Source organism: Choloepus didactylus, chromosome 17, assembly GCF_015220235.1.
Source record: "Choloepus didactylus isolate mChoDid1 chromosome 17, mChoDid1.pri, whole genome shotgun sequence".
NCBI lineage: Eukaryota > Metazoa > Chordata > Mammalia > Pilosa > Megalonychidae > Choloepus > Choloepus didactylus.
The window spans coordinates 48,388,294-48,404,375 of NC_051323.1; the positions used below are offsets into that span (position 1 = coordinate 48,388,294).

The following is a 16,082-nucleotide window of genomic DNA, read 5'->3' on the forward strand; positions in this document are numbered from 1 at the left end:
CCCAGAAAAGGGGCACAGAGAACTGGTACCAACTCCAGTTGACCAGCGAGACTAAGGGGCTGGGGACTAGCTCTGAAAATGGGTTTTCTTTCTTTTCCCTTTTTTCTCCCATTCTAAGTACCTCATTAGAGAAAGCCTCAGGCGGTTTCAATTGTCAGCCCTGACCCAGGCAAGGATGGAGTTAAGAGAGTCAGAGAGACAAAGAAGGAATTAAGTGTAAAAGATAATTCCCTAAAGAGTGTATCTTTCCTAAGAAAAGGGGGGCTGAGACCAGCTCAAGTGGCTACCCTCCCTAAGAGAATTCAGACCCAGGGCTGGGGAAAAGAAAAAAAACAGAAACAACTTAAGCTTGGCTTCTGACACCCTTGGCTCCTGGCTGGGACAGGAGCTGTTTACACCAGCAGGGAGTTGTGGGCTGACAAGTGCCACCTGCTGGACACTATAGGAAAAGCACAGACTCTAGAGGTCTCAAGGTATGTCTAATAACCTTCTGGGTCTTATCCTCAGAGAAATTTGATGGTGATTACATCTTCCTGCTGAGACCTGGGCCTGTCTGTTCTGGGAAAATCTTAATTGGGGTAATCAAGGAAACCAGATGCCTAGACAACAAAAAATTATGAGTCACATTAGGAAAAACGAAGATATGGCCCAGTCAAAGGAACAAACTTACACTCCAAATGAGATACAGGAGCTGAAACAACTAATTAAAGATGTTAAAGCACATCTTCTAAATCAAATCAATAAGGTGAAGGAAAAGTGGCAAAAGAGATGAAGGATATAAAGACACCGGGTAGCCATAAAGAAGAATTCCTAAGCTTGAAAAAACAAATGACAGAACTTATGACATGAAAGGCACAATAGAAGAGATGAAAAACACAATGGAGACATACCACAGCATATCTGAAGAGGCAGAAAAAAGGATTCATGAACTAGAGAACAGGATATCTGAAATCCTACTCAAAAAAAGAACAGATAGAGAAAAGAATGGAAAAATATGAGCAGCATCTCAAGGAACTGAATGACAACATGAAGCACATAAATATACAAGTCATGGGTGTCCCAGAAGGAAAAGAGAAGGCAAAAGGGGCCGAAACAATAATGGAGGAAATAATCACTGAAAATTTCCCATCTCTTATGAAACACATAAAATTACAGATCCAAGATGTGCAGCATACCCCAAACAGAATAGATCTGAATAGACCTACTCCAAGACACTTAATAATCAGATTATCAAATGTCAAAGACAAAGAGACAATTCTGAAAGCAGCAAGAGAAAAGTGATTCATCATATACAACAGAAACTCAATAAAACTATGTGTGGATTTCTCAGGAGAAACCATGGAGGCAAGAAGGCAGTGGTATGATATATTCAAGACACTGAAAGAGAAAAACCACCAACCAAGAATCCTATATCCAGCAAAACTGTCCTTCAAATATGACAGAGAGTTTAATATATTCCCAGGCAAAATGAGACTGAGAGAGTTTGCGAATGAGATACCTGCTCTGAAAGAAATACTAAAGGGAGCATGGCAGGCAGACAAGAAAAGACAGGAGAGAGAGAGAGATTTGGAGAAGAGCGTAGAAATGAAGACTATCAGTAAGGGTTAAAAAAAAGAGCAAGGAAAAAATTAAAATAAAATAAGATATGACATATAAAATCCCAAAGACAAAATGATAGACAGTAGATATTACATTGAGTGAAATTAGCCAAAAAAAAAAAAAAAAGGACAAATACTGTATGGTCTCACTAATATGAACTAGCATTAATGAGTGAAACTTGAAAGTTTAAGTTGAGAACAGAGGTTATCAGGAGATAGAAAGAGAGTAGAGATCAGGCATCTGATACTGAAGGAGTACAGAATGTTCAACAGGATTGACTGTATAGATCCAGAAATGGATAGCACAATACTGTATGATGGTAGCATAATACTGTAAGTACTCTGAACAAAGATGAGTATGAGTACGGGTGACAGAGGAAAGCTAAGGGCATGCATGACACCAGAAAGACAGACAGAGAATAAAGACTGGGATTGTATAATTTAGTGAAACCTAGAGTGGTCAATGATGGTGATTAAGTGTACTAATATAAAAACGTTTTAATATGAGGGCAAACAAATGAATGTCAACATTGTAAGTTGAAAACTGGATGGTATAAGAGGAAAAATATAATCAGTGCAAACTAGAGTCTATAGTTAAAATAACACTGTAAGATGCTTCCATTCATTGTAACAAAGGCAATATGCCAAAGCTAAAGCTCTATAAAAGGGGGATATAAGGGAGTTGTATGGGATTCTTGGTGGTGGTGTTGTATGACCTTTCCGTTGTATTTTATTTTATATTTTTCTTCTTTTTCTTCTTCATTTTTGTTTTCTCCTCTTTCTCTTTCAATGCTGAAGAAATGGAAATGTCCTCATATAGATTGTGGTGGTAAATGTGTAACTATGTGATTATACTGGGAATCAATGATTGTTTATTTAAAAGGGATTGTATGGGGTGTAAGTAAAACTGTTTAAAAGATAAACAGAGGGATACAAGTGCTGGAGAAAATGTGGAGAGAGGGACATACCTATTCACTATTGGTAGGGAAGTAGAATGGTGCAGCCCATCTGGAGGGCAGTGTGGTGGTTCCACAGGAAGCTAAGTATGGGGTTGCCATATGGCCTTGCAACCTGTTATTGGTTGTATACTGGGAGGAACTGAGAGTGGGGACATGAGTGGGCATTTGCACAATGGTGTTTGTGGCAGCAGTATGCACAATTTGCAATGGATGGAGGTGGCCTAAGAGTACATTGACTGATAAACCGAATGGTTAACTGTGGTGTATACTTACAGCAGACTATTGAGCGGCAGCAAAGAAGGAATTAATCTGAGGTATGCAACTAGGTGAATGAACCTTGAGGACAGTATGTTGAGTGAAATAAGCCATAAATGAAAAGACAAATGTTATAACACCTCAATAATATGGACTAACAATAATATGCAAACTCTGAGAAATGAATCTGGGATCATGGGTTATCAGAGGAAGGCTCATTATAAAGGTTCCTAGGTTGTAAGTTCTTACAGCAGTCACATCTACTCATGAGTTGTAACATTTATTTCCAAATTCTGAGATGCTGAGCTGTTTGTGTGTGACCTGGTCAGTCCCTGGAGCTTTGTGTGTCTGTGTGGTACCTGATCCTCGGAGCCAGAGTTTGGCAGCTGTGAGTGTCAGCACTGTCCCATGCAGCAACTGTTAAAGAGGCTGAAAAGGAGATCAGGAAATGGACTTGGTTGAGACTAGGGTAGATCTGAATAAAGGGTAGAAGATGATATTAACTGTGTTTTAAAACTTCAGATTCTGTGTGGGGCCAAGGGAAGAGATGTTTATTTGGTGCAAAATCTATATTTTCTGTAGCACACTATATAATTTAACTTGTATGGTCAGTTTATTCAAACACCATAATTACATGGAACCTTGAATAGGGAATGAGATAGGTTGGTTTGTACGGGTCACAATACATTCCAGAGTAATCTAGGCAGAGAATAAAAAGTATTTGCAAAGCCCCCTTGAAGGACTGGGAGAAAATGTGGAAATATTAAAGTTCCCCAGCTTGGGAGTTCCTGATATTCTCGTAAGCACTGGGGACTACCAGTTTAGTAGGCCAAACCCTCGATCTTGGGGCTTGCCCTTATGAAGTTTATTACTGCAAAGAAGAGGCTAAGCCTACTTATAATTGTGCCTGAGAGTCACCCCCAGAGAACCTCTTTTGTTGCTCAGATGTGGCCTCTCTGTCTAAGCCATTCCGGCAAGTAAATTCACCGCCCTCCCCCATACATGGGACATGACTCCCAGGGGTGTAAATCTCCCTGGCAATGTGGGACCTGACTTCCAGGGATGAGCCTGTCCTTGGCATGGTGGGATCAAGAAAGTCTTCTTGACCAAAAGGGGGAAGAGAAATGAAAGAAAATAAAGTTTCAGTGGAGTTGAGAAGTCATTCTAGAGGTAACACTCTTATGCATTATATAGATAATGCTTTTTAGTTTTTAGTTTATTAGAATAGCTAGAAGAAAATATCTGAAAGTGTTGAACTGCAATCCAGTATCCTTGACTCTTGAAGACGGCTGTATAACTATATAGCTTATATGGTGTGAAGTATGATTGTGAAAACCTTATGGCCCACATTCTCTTTACCCAGTGTATGGACAAATGAGTAGAAAAATGGGGACAAAAAGTAAATGAACAATGGTGGGGGAGGGGTATGGGATCTTTTGGGTGTTCTTTTTTACTTTTATTTTTATTCTTACCTTTATTTTTATTTTTGGGGGTAATGAAAATGATCAAAAATTGATTGTGGTGATGAATGCATAACTATATGATGATACTGTGAACAACTGTATACTTCGGGTGATTGTTATGTGAATATATTTCAATAAAATTGCATAAAAATCTGGAGATATAACACAATTATTAATTTGTAGGGCATTAAAGTTGATTTCAAAGCCCATGTTCTTTCTACATGCCAGTCATTTGGAAATGAATTCCACAAAATACCATAGTTTTATGGAAATGTCCCAAAGAGTACAAGAAGCAGCATGGGTGTGGCCAAGTCTGCAGGACTCTAGGCTTGTCACACAACACTGCTTTCACCTGTTTTATGTCTTGAGATTCTACAGAAAATTTCATTTTAGTAAAAGAGTCTGTTTTTAAATAGAAGTTTGGAAACCACTATACCAGCCATTGGCCTAATAAATATGAGCTACACATACACCCTGCTGATTTATCTCCTCTTCAGTTCAGTGTACACTTGAGTACAATCACCAGAACAGTGTATTAAGTAAATCTCTTTCAAATGATACAGCTATATTACCTACTCTCTAGGCTTTGAAATTGGATAGAAAGTAACCCCATGCATTGGAAAATGGGAAGGATTTATTCAGAGTGTAAAATTCTGCTCAAAATATTCAGGCTGTAAGAATTTCAATCATTGTTGATCACCATGATACAAAACAGAAATAGAAAATAACATGGCTTTATTTTTTTTAAGCAAACATACCTAAAATTAAACATTCTAATTAGTAATACTCACTTTGGGTTATAGTCTCTTAGCTGTATTGTCCAATATGGCAGCCACTAGCCACAGAGGGCTATTTAAATTTAAATCAATTCTAATTAAATACATAAAAAATTCAGATCCTCATTCACACCAGTCACATTTCAAGTGATCAATAGTCATATGTGACTAGTGGCTATCAGATTGCATAGCACAGATACAGAATATTTTCCTCATCATAGAAAGTTCTATTAGACAGCACTCATTTATAGTTTAAAGCTAAATGTGTAGTCTAAAAATAATAACAATTTCCAAATTATGAAAAGGGACTTCAGAGCTTGTAAAATACTCTTCTGAATTATCTCAAGAGTGGCAAATATCCCTTTGGATTTAATTTTTGCAAACATCCAAAAGTTATGAAGAACTTTGGAGGTGCAAGCCTTTTAAAATAGGCCAATCTCTCCTGAAATTCATGAGTTTATCAATGGATTTTAAATCCATTTGGCAGGATCCAAATCCTCTACCAGATGACCCAAGTGGGGAAAGTGTTAGAACACTGGTGATCTATGACTCACTCTCTGGGTTGTGACATTTACACCAGCTTAGTTATCTGAGAAACCACAGGAGTGCCTCAGAGCTGCCCCTCAGAGCTGCCCTCTAAGAATGCCGAGATCAGTGACAGTTTCAGCATGTGTGAAGCCAAGGAGCGTCCTCCAACCTGTAACTGTACTGTCTCTGTGAACCCCTGGCCCCCACCAAAAGAGTCTATTCTCTTTCTGAGGCCAAAGTTCAAGTCTCATTGGACTTTCAGAGTACATATCTCTTTAATACAGATACTTCCAACCCAATACCTGGCTTTGTAAGGCCTCCTTTATTCTTGCAGGAAAACAGGAAGATGAAGCACTACAATGTTTGGAGGATTAAAATGCCATCACTGTTAGAGACAGTACCCATTGCCCTGATCCCTGCCCTCCTGGGCTAACTTCCATGTGCAGTACTTTTAGCAAGTTAGATTCTCTGGGACATAGTATGGTTCTAATAAGGGATAAACAGAAGGTCTTTTAGAATAGACACACAGAATTAATATCTGATCAGGCTTTTTTGACCTATTCAGCGATCATGTTTCTTCTAGAAAAGAGTTTCTCAACCATGGTGTCTGGACGCACATGATGCTTTGAATTACTAACCCAAATGATTTTTAAAATTATAGGAGATTCAGAAGATGCCAATGTTCACTGTGGAATGGGGTGGGAAGATGGGTGAAATTATACTCAGCATGCTGGGAACTAGACAACTTTAATCTTAATGTTATTACAGTCTATTATTTGGACACACTCACGGAGATATCATACACACAAATAACATTTCCTATTGGTGGGAAAAAAAGGTTGAGAATCACGGTTTTGCAGGTTCACAAATAGGATGTTCATCACTGGGAAAGGGTCTAATCATCTACCCAGACAATATTTCTACAAATGAAGAAGTAGCACAGTAAAGTGAAAAGAGCAGGGTTTAAAAACCAGATCTAAGATCAAATCCTAAATTCCTCACTTACAAGGTATGTGAACCTTACTCTCTGAACCTCAGTAAAATGGGGATAATAAAACCTACCCTGTAGGAGTGTTGTAAGTAGTACAGATAATGATAATTCCTGGCAAACACTATTTAGTTGTTGTTTGTGTCATTATTGAATTACAAAACATTTCCAAAATTAAAGACCTAAATAAATGGAAAGATATACCACATTCTGGAGTCAGAGTGTCAAAGATATGAATTCTCGAAATGTCTAGGTCCCTATTTGAGAAGCTATAAAAGTTTCACTCACTAAGTTTGTTTTTCAGAAAGTTAAATCCACCAGTGTTCCTATGCCCGACAAGTCCTAAAACCCAGAGGCAATAGCCTCTTTAAGAACAATAACCAGATGCAGCCTACTTCCCCATAATGTCGAGAGCCCTTTTCAGTATGAACAAGACAGGGTGTGGTCACCATCTAGACACCCCTGAAGATCGAGAAACTGATTAAACGAGAGGAAGGGGATAGCAACAGACAAGATAGGATTTAACAAAGTATTATGAATAATGAATTTTTATATAAATATATATGTATATTTTTAGATGTTAGGGTATTAGAAGAGTTAGAAGGAAATAACTGAAATGGTGGAACTATAACCCATAACATTCTTTGAAATTTGTTCTCTAACTTCTTGTTAAATCATATTTTGAAAGTTATCATCTTTCTGAATATATGTTATATATCAAAATAAGGAAATAACTGAAATTGTGGAACTGTAACCCATATATTCTTTGAAATTTGCTCTCTAACTTCTTGTTAAATCATACTTTGAAAGTTATCACTGTTTTGTATATATGCTAAATTTCACAATAAAAATGTATAAAAAAAAGGTTAACAGCATAACTTGCTAAATGGAAAGTACTTTTATATTCTCAGGTCTTTGAGAAGAGATAAGCTGTTTTAATTTTGTTTCATTTTTTTAAGGAGAAATATTTTGATGAATTGATTGTCCTTGTAGAGACACAAAATGGAAAATGCTATTTGCTGCAGCTACATAAGCTGATCTTAAGGGCATGGTTGGTTGGCTTAGTGACAAATTCATGTGTTCCTGACAACAAATTTCTGAATTTCTACCAAGATGTAGAGTCCAGTGTGCCTCCTAGGGTCCCAGATGCTGGCTGAAGAAGCTGGAAGAAGCCTAGCTGTTTTCTCTCACAAGGTAGAGCTTGAGGTCTATAAGGACAGATCATCAAGGAAGAGCTTTTCAGGATTTCCTATTCTTGACTGTTAGACCTTAAATTTAAGGAAAATTACTAAGAATTTCCTAACCACACTCAAGAAGCAAAGAACAAGAAAATATAAGGTCTAGAAAATGTAATATGAAACAGCCAATTCTGAAAGAATGTGATTGCTGTAACATTCTGAAGTAACTACTGGATACTCCTGAGTTTAGGCTTGATGGCTATTATTTATAGTTGTAGAGTCTCAGTTTTTGGTTCCCTTATTCCTTAAAGGAAGAGCTCTGAGGAACATAGTATTTTGTTTTCATATGAACAAATGCTGATTAATGAAGGCCCCCCCCCAAAAAAAGATGTGAATTCTCCCCAAATCGACCTACGAATTCAATTCTTTAAATGTTTTTGATAGAAACTGATAGCTGTTTTAAAAATGTATACAGAAATGAAAAGATCTGGAATAGCCAAAATAACTTAGAAAAAGAAGAATGAAATAGCATATGAAAAGATGCTCAATATCATTAGTCATTAGGGAAATGCAAATTAATACCACAATGAGACACCAATTCATACCCACTTAGAAAGGGAAAAATTAAAAAGCATGACATACCACATGTTGGCAAGGATACAGAACAATTAGAACTTTTATACATGGTGGTTCCAATATACAATAGCACAACTACTCTGGAAAACAATTAGGCAGTTTCTTAAAAAGTTAAACATACACTTATCATATGACTCAGTCATTCCACTCCTTGGTACTTATCTAAGACAAATAAAAGCACATTTTTACACAAAGACTGTAAATAAACATTCACAGCAGCTTTATTTGCAAAAGCCACAAACCAGAAATAATCCAAATGCTTGTTAAGGATAAATAAAGTTGTGCTGTATCTATGTAATGAAATTTAATGTGGCATTAAAAATAAACTAAGGGGTGTGAATCCCACTGGAAACACGGGAAATGACTCCTGGGATGAGCCTGGACCCAGCACTGTGGGAGTGAAAGGATCTTCTTGACCAAAATGGGGAAGAGAGATGAAACAAAATAAGGTTCCAGTATCTGGGAGATTTCAAATGGAGTCAAGAGGTCACTCTGGAGGGTATTCGTATGCACTATATAGATATCACCTTTTAGTCTTTAGTGTGTTAGAATGGCTAGGGGGAAATACCTGAAGCTGTCAAACTGCAACCCAGTGACCTTAATTCTTGAAGATGATTGTATAACTATGTAGATTGCATAGTGTGACTGTGTGACTGCGGAAACCTTGTGGCTCACACTCCCTTTATCCAGCGTATGGACAGATGAACGGAAAAATGGGGACAAAAATTAGATGAAGAATAGGGTGGGATGGAGGGGATGGAAAGAGTTAGGGGTTCTTTTTTGCTTTTATTTTTATTTTGGAATAAGGAAAAGTTTCAAAAATTGATTCTGATGATGAATGCACAATTGCATGATGGTGCTGTGAATAACTGATTATACACTGTGGATGACTGTAGGGTGTGAGATATATCTCAATTAAACTGTATTAAAAAAAGTAAATGAACAATGAGGGGAAGAGGGAAATGGGATGTTTTGGATGTTCTTTTTTATTTTAATTTTTATTTAATTTTTGGAGTAATGAAAATGTTCAAAGTTTGTGGTGATGAATGCACAATTATATGATGATACTGTGAACAACTGATTGTATACTGTGAATGATTGTATGTTATGTAATTATAGCTCAATAAAATTGCATAAAAAAAGAAAAAAACTAACTATTAACACATCCAATAACATGGATGTTTCTCAAAATCAACTGTCGAGTGAAAGAAGGCAAAGATATACAGTATATAATCATATTTCTGTAAAATCCTAGAAAATACAAACTAATCTATGGTGATAGAAAACAAATCAATGGTTGACTGTGGACTGGGACAGGAGAAAGGTGGAGGAGGTTTACAAAGGGGCATGAAGAAAATTTGGGGGGTGATGGGTATGTTTATTATCTTGTGGTACTATCATAGCTATATATCTGTCAAAAGTCATCACTTTAAATATGTGCAATTTACATGTAAAACTGTACATCAGTTTTACCTCAATAAAGCTGTAACAATAAACAAAAAAACATCCAGCAGACCACTGCAACATCCAAGCCCTAGGCTGAAATGGGCCTCCATAGAGACAGACTGTGGCACCAACACTTTTCTGATTATTCCCCCAGGTTGGCTAACATGGTTCTCCGGTTATATGATGCACTTCTTCTACACAAAAGAACACAAGACCCTCCACTACATTTCCAAGAGCTTTTGCTGGCTTTGGGATCACCAATCCCTAAGTGTATTACACAGAGGTTATAGTTCTAGGCTAAAACTTCTCTCTTGAAAATCAAAAAATAGCTTATGTCCCCTGACAAATACTTTTTCACCCGGATTTCAATGTCCTTAGATTAATGTAGATTTACCCCATTCTCAGGACTTTTACTTCATTCCTGTGATGGTGGAAATTTCCTCAAAGATAACCTACTTTATGTCTTATGTTGGGCTCCTGACAAGCTTAGCAACAAACACAGATTTTTTCCTAATGGAAGAGTTTCAGCAACACAACTTTCTAGACTATGTAATTTCTGATTGTTACCTTCCCCTTCTCCTCAGGTCTAGCATCCATAGATTTAGAACTTCAATTACTGGCTGTCGCCAGATTTCTCCCTCTGCTACCCTGGCCTCTCAACAGACCCTTCAGCTTTCAGAATCTGTCTGCCCATCCCCTACTACCAGACTGATGCTGGGGAAGAGGACTGCATTTCCACAGGGACCAATGCTGCATACAGATTGCGGATACATGTAAATAGATCAGGGTTAGCCCTCAACTGAGTGTCGACATGCAAAAGAGTGGCAAAACAGGTCCAGATCAAGAGGACAAAATTATTTCTCTTTCATGGTTGAGCTTAGCTAATAAATGGGTGACCAGGCAACAAGGGAAGGAGCCCTGAAGTGCTACAGCTGTTCAGCTTATGTCACTCAGCCTCCCACCTTCTTCCTTCCTACAATCTCTTAGACTCTTTTGCTATATTTTTACTGCCCATTCTCCATTTACAATTGACCTGCCCCTCTAGATGAATAAACCGACAGTTTAGCTACTCTCCTTCACTCCTACCTACTGTAGTTTTCATCTGTCTTCCTAGGCTCAATTACTGCACAGATAAAAACATCCCCCTGGACTGACCTAGATAAACCTGGTAGTCTCCCAGGTGGTCCCGGCCACTTTGAACATTATCAGTCCTGGCTCTTTTTGCCTTGCACTTTCAGGCCCAACATTATGTGGGTGTAGGAGTTCTGGTTGGTTTAGAAATTCTCTTTCATTCATCAAAATAGCTTCTTATATGACATTAATCATTGTATATAAAACATCAGCAAGAAATAGTACAATTCTATATAGCCAAATAAATTCAACTAAGCAATCTTAGTCAAAGTATTCATACCTTGTAGTTTTGACTGCATTGTTCTTATCTCTTCGGTTTGGTTTTGGTTGATCAAATGAAGATTTTGATTCTCCAACTCCAGCTAAAAGAACATAACAGTATTCTTTTATATGTAGATAGCATACCTCAAATGTACCAGCAAACTGTAATATTTAGAAAATGTTAATACCTAATTACTTTATATATGTAAGCAAAATACAAAAGAAATGATGAGCAAGTATGAGATAAATTTACCAGCATTGCTTTCAACCTAGATAATTATGGCTTCAATATTTATTTTTTCCAGAGCTAAGAATTTTAAATTTTCATTCCCTGTACCTTTTTTTATTGTAAAATTATTTTAAATGAAAATTATTTCAGCATTTTAATCTGCCATATAAACGAAATAATGTGTACTTCTCAGATACAGAAAACAATCTTATGAGGTCTCCACATATGTTCTATAATTATTTAAAATTAACCATTTAAAATGAACTGTTTATACCGATTACCATGAGCCTATCAATGTTTTAATTATAGAAAAATATTGGATATTAAAATATAAGCTACCCATCCTAAGTTTACTAAAAGACAGCAGCACCACCGACTGATCAGAATTTTGTTTGACTCAGAGTGACTATATATTCTGATGACTTATCTACTATTCAAAAGGAATAGAAGGAGAACAAAAGGCAAAATATAGCAATAAATACCTCATTTAACTTAAGTGTTACCCATTCTTTGATCTTAGCTGCTTTCTCTTCTATTATTTTAGCTTCTTGTATTCTTATTTGTTTCTGAAATAACATTAGCAGTTAGTTTTGTGATTTTCAAACACAAGCCCACTGGTCTGGAAATGTTAAATCCTAAGTTAAAAATGCAAATCTACTTAAAATCTATTTCTAAGTTAATAAATCTACCTCCTAATTACCAAATAGAACAAAAAATGAGAAAAACTATCCAGTCGATAAAATAATAAGCCATAAGGATATATGCAATTATTTCAAGTTTTAATTACTGCTATTCTCTTTCTCTTAAAGTTCAAGTACTGAAATCAGTCCACTGAATTTATCAACAAAATAAACCATTTCTGGAAATGGTCTAAAGTTTAGAATAATAGAATAGGAATCAACCTGCTTAAGGAGAAGAGAATCGGAATATCCTCCGGGACAAGGGTTTTTTATGTTCTCAAACATCAATTTTAAAAGACTGAGGAAAAATAAAGATTGAAAAACTGTAGTTCACATTTAGCAACCTTAAATTCTTGTTATGTTTGCAAAACTACTGAGAATGTGACTATCATATAAATCATATTAGGTGGGGACTGGGGTGGAATAAGGCTGAAAACCACTCATCTAAAGAGACAGTGATGCCCAGAGAAATGAAAAAAAAAAAAAAAAAAAAAAGGCTAAAAATGAAATAATTCAGCATATTTAGCAAAACAATTTTTAGTGATTATAATTTAAATGATATTAAATTATCATTCAAGTAAATAACCCTAATACAATTTTTCCCAGTGCTATTTTAAAATAAACTAAATACTATATTTGATCTCAATGTAATGGTTTTAAAACACTATACACATTTATAAGAAGAATGGTTATCATAAAACATACATTTAAAATATAGTGTTCTATAAATATTCCCAACATCCTAACAATCTAAAATTAAGATTTCTTTCAAATATTTTACAGACATAAATACGTGCCAATAACCAAATGTTTTCAACTTAAAAACTACAAACACTAACATTTAAAAATTAAGAAATATTGCCAGATCTAAAAAGTGTTAGCTCTTGTCTTGAAATCACCCCAGATATAAAAAGAAAAGTTAACACTATTTTACTTGCACCTTTCATCAATAAACGTGATGCAATTCTGTGGGTTGACCAAATAAGTCAGATTTCTCAAGAAAACTTAGGCTATCTTTTTAATCTTTGTGATTATGCATAAATGAATGCACATATTCAGTACTCTTTAATGATCAGATTCTTCCTAACCTGCTCCTCAAGTTGCGTTTCCAAGTTTTGTATGATGTCATCTTTTTCCTGTATTAGGGTCTCCAGATCTTGACACTTTTTATACAACCTAGTCTCAGATTCACTGGTTTGAATATTAGCAGCTTTCAATTTCTCTTCCATAACTTGTACCTACATTCAGAGAATAAAGTATCAAAATTGTGCATGCACTGAATTTTTCACAGCCTTAAACACAGAATTTGACTGTACCATTATATAAATGTAAAAAGGCATCGACATAAAAGGAAAATATTAAACAGCAAGTTTTAATGTATTAAATAATCTTACAGTTTAAAGACTGTTCTACCAAGTGGTGTTACCATTGAGGTGCATAAGGGTATATAGGACATTTTCAGGATATTACTTAAGGTTCAAAAACTTTTGAACTAGAGGGCTTCTGGTCAACAAAGATAGTGGTATAAGAGACTCCACGGTGCAGCTTCCCCCTCAATTTAAGAATAACTAGCAAAAACTGGAAGAGACATCAACCTCAGCACTCTGGAAAACAGTTAAAGGACTGTAGTAACTGGGTGAGAGACAAATCAAGAACAAAAACTTGAAAAAACCATAAAAGAAACATGTGGTGTCCTTGCTGGCCCTCACTGCACCCTCCGCAGGATGGTGGGGAGACAAACTGTGTTCTGGAGGGAACAGACAAACCGGTATGTGCATAATTCAGTACCTCTGTGTCTGGGGAAATTTATCTGGTGGCAGCATAAAAGACTGAACTGGGAAACTCCTCCCTGGCTCACTCTCCCAGAATTTGCCCTGCAGGCAGGAGCACCTTGTGAACAGATAATGCAGTGTAAGAAACAATTAAGTCAAAACAGCTTGGGGTAAAACATTACCTGCTTTCAGTCATACAACAGAACACCTGCCTGGGAAGGGAGAACATCTATATCATAGGGAGTAGAGGGGGCATTTGAATTCTTGTAAACAGAGGAATTTCTAAAGCTACAGGCAAGCACAAGCCCCAGTCAAGACTCAGACTCAGAAAAGATGGAGAGGACCTTGCATTTCACCTTCACCTTGGGCTGACCTTAATAGGAGGGCTAAACTGTGAAGAAGAATGCCACCTAACATAGATCCAATTTGCAAAGACTGTGTAAGGTGTCTTTTGCATTAGTTTATTATTATTATTATTATTATTATTTATTGTTAGCTCCTGGTACTCAAAGAAACCTCTGTCACATCATTAGCCAAATTTAAGGAACAGGCAGCTCAGGGACTGAAACACAGAGTTAACACTTTAAAATATTAAAATGTACAATGTAAAACAAAAATTACAAGAAACAGGAGATGGTGCCTATCCAAAGGAAGTGAATAAAAATCCAGAAGCCATCAAAGAAAAAGACCAGAGTTTGGACATACCAGACAAAGACTTTTAGAAAATGACCCTTTATATGCTCAAAGAGGTAAAGGAAAACACAGAGAAAAGAACTAAAGGATATCAGGAAAACACTGAATAAACAATATGAGAATCTCAATAAAGAGATACAAATTTTAAAAATGAACCAAACTGAAATAATGGAGTTCAAGCCCACAGTAACTGAAATGAAGAGTTCTTGGAGAAGCTGGAAGAAGAAAGAATCAGACAATTAAATGACTCAGGAGTAGAAAGAAGAAAGAATGGAAAAGGTGAACAGAGTCTAAGACCTGTGGGAAACCAACAAGCGTACCAATATACACATTATGGGAGATCCAGAAAAGAAGAGAGAAAGGGCAGAAGAAATATTCAAAGAAATAATGGCAGAAAACTTCCCAAAAGTAATGAAAGGCATGAATATACATATTCAAGAATCCTAATGAACTCCAAACAGGATAAACTCGAAGAGAACCAAGCCCAGACAAACAGTACTCAAACTGTTGAAATATAAGGACAAGGAGAGAGTTCTAAAAGCTGCAAGGAAAAAGTAATGTGTTTTATACAAGGGAATCGCAATAAAATTAAGTTCCAGTTTCTCATTAGAAAATAGGGAGGCAAGAAGGCAATGGGGAAAAATATTTAAATTGCTGAAAGAAAAGAACTGCCAAATAAGAATTTTATATCTGGTGAGACTGTCTTTCAAAGATGAGGGCATGATCAAGACATTTCCATACAGCCACTCTGGAAGTCAGTCTGGTGGTTCCTTAGAAAACTAGATATTGAGTTACCTTTCGATCCAGCGATTTCACTTCTTGGTATATACCCAGAAGATCTGAAATCAGTGACATGAACAGATATCTGCACACTGATGTTCATAGTGGCATTATTCACAATTGCTAAGAAATGGAAACAATCCAAATGCCCTTCAATTGATGAGTGGATACACAAAATGTGGTATATCCACACGATGCAATACTACATGGCAGTAAGTAGGAACAAGGTTGTGAAACATAAGACAACATGGATGAATCTTGAAGACATAATGCTGAGTGAAATAAGCCAGACACAAAAAAGAGAGACATTGTATGTTGCCACTACGTGAACTCTGTGAAAAACTAAAATTAATATTTTGTATTGTAGAATGTAGGGGACCTACAGATAGACAGCAACTAGTAAGGGGAAATGATAATCTAATAAGAACAGATAAGCTATTGAGGGTAATCTCAATGTTATGGGAATGCTCAGGAATGACTACGGTTTACAAACTTTCTTGGGTATGGTAGGATCATGTTGGAAGCAATGTAGTTATTTTAGGTTATTTGATTTTCTTATTCCTTTGTTTTGTTAGGGTTTGTTAATTTTCTTGGGGTATGGTAGGGACATGTTGGAAGCAATACAATTATTTTAGGTTATTTGTTTTTCCTATTCCTTTGTTTTATTTTGTTTGAATTGTTGTTTTTTGTTTTTTAAGAAAGTTAAAAA

At 36.3% G+C, this 16,082-nt stretch overlaps 1 protein-coding gene across 4 annotated transcripts in view; it reads right to left on the bottom strand.

Moving 5' to 3' along the window:
• The window catches only part of PLEKHH2 (pleckstrin homology, MyTH4 and FERM domain containing H2), a 156,681-nt gene that overhangs the window by 72,703 nt on the left and 67,896 nt on the right, over positions 1–16,082 (bottom strand). For 3 of the 4 annotated variants that reach the window (XM_037807077.1, XM_037807076.1, XM_037807078.1), the window contains exons 4-6: positions 13,217–13,366; positions 11,931–12,014; positions 11,239–11,320 (exon numbers count right to left, since the gene is read on the bottom strand). In XM_037807077.1, coding sequence (XP_037663005.1) covers positions 11,239–11,320; positions 11,931–12,014; positions 13,217–13,366 — 316 coding nt within the window. Of the gene's footprint in view, positions 1–11,238; positions 11,321–11,930; positions 12,015–13,216; positions 13,367–13,916; positions 14,128–16,082 lie in introns of those variants that run through there. The other variant, XM_037807079.1, reaches the window with a different exon arrangement.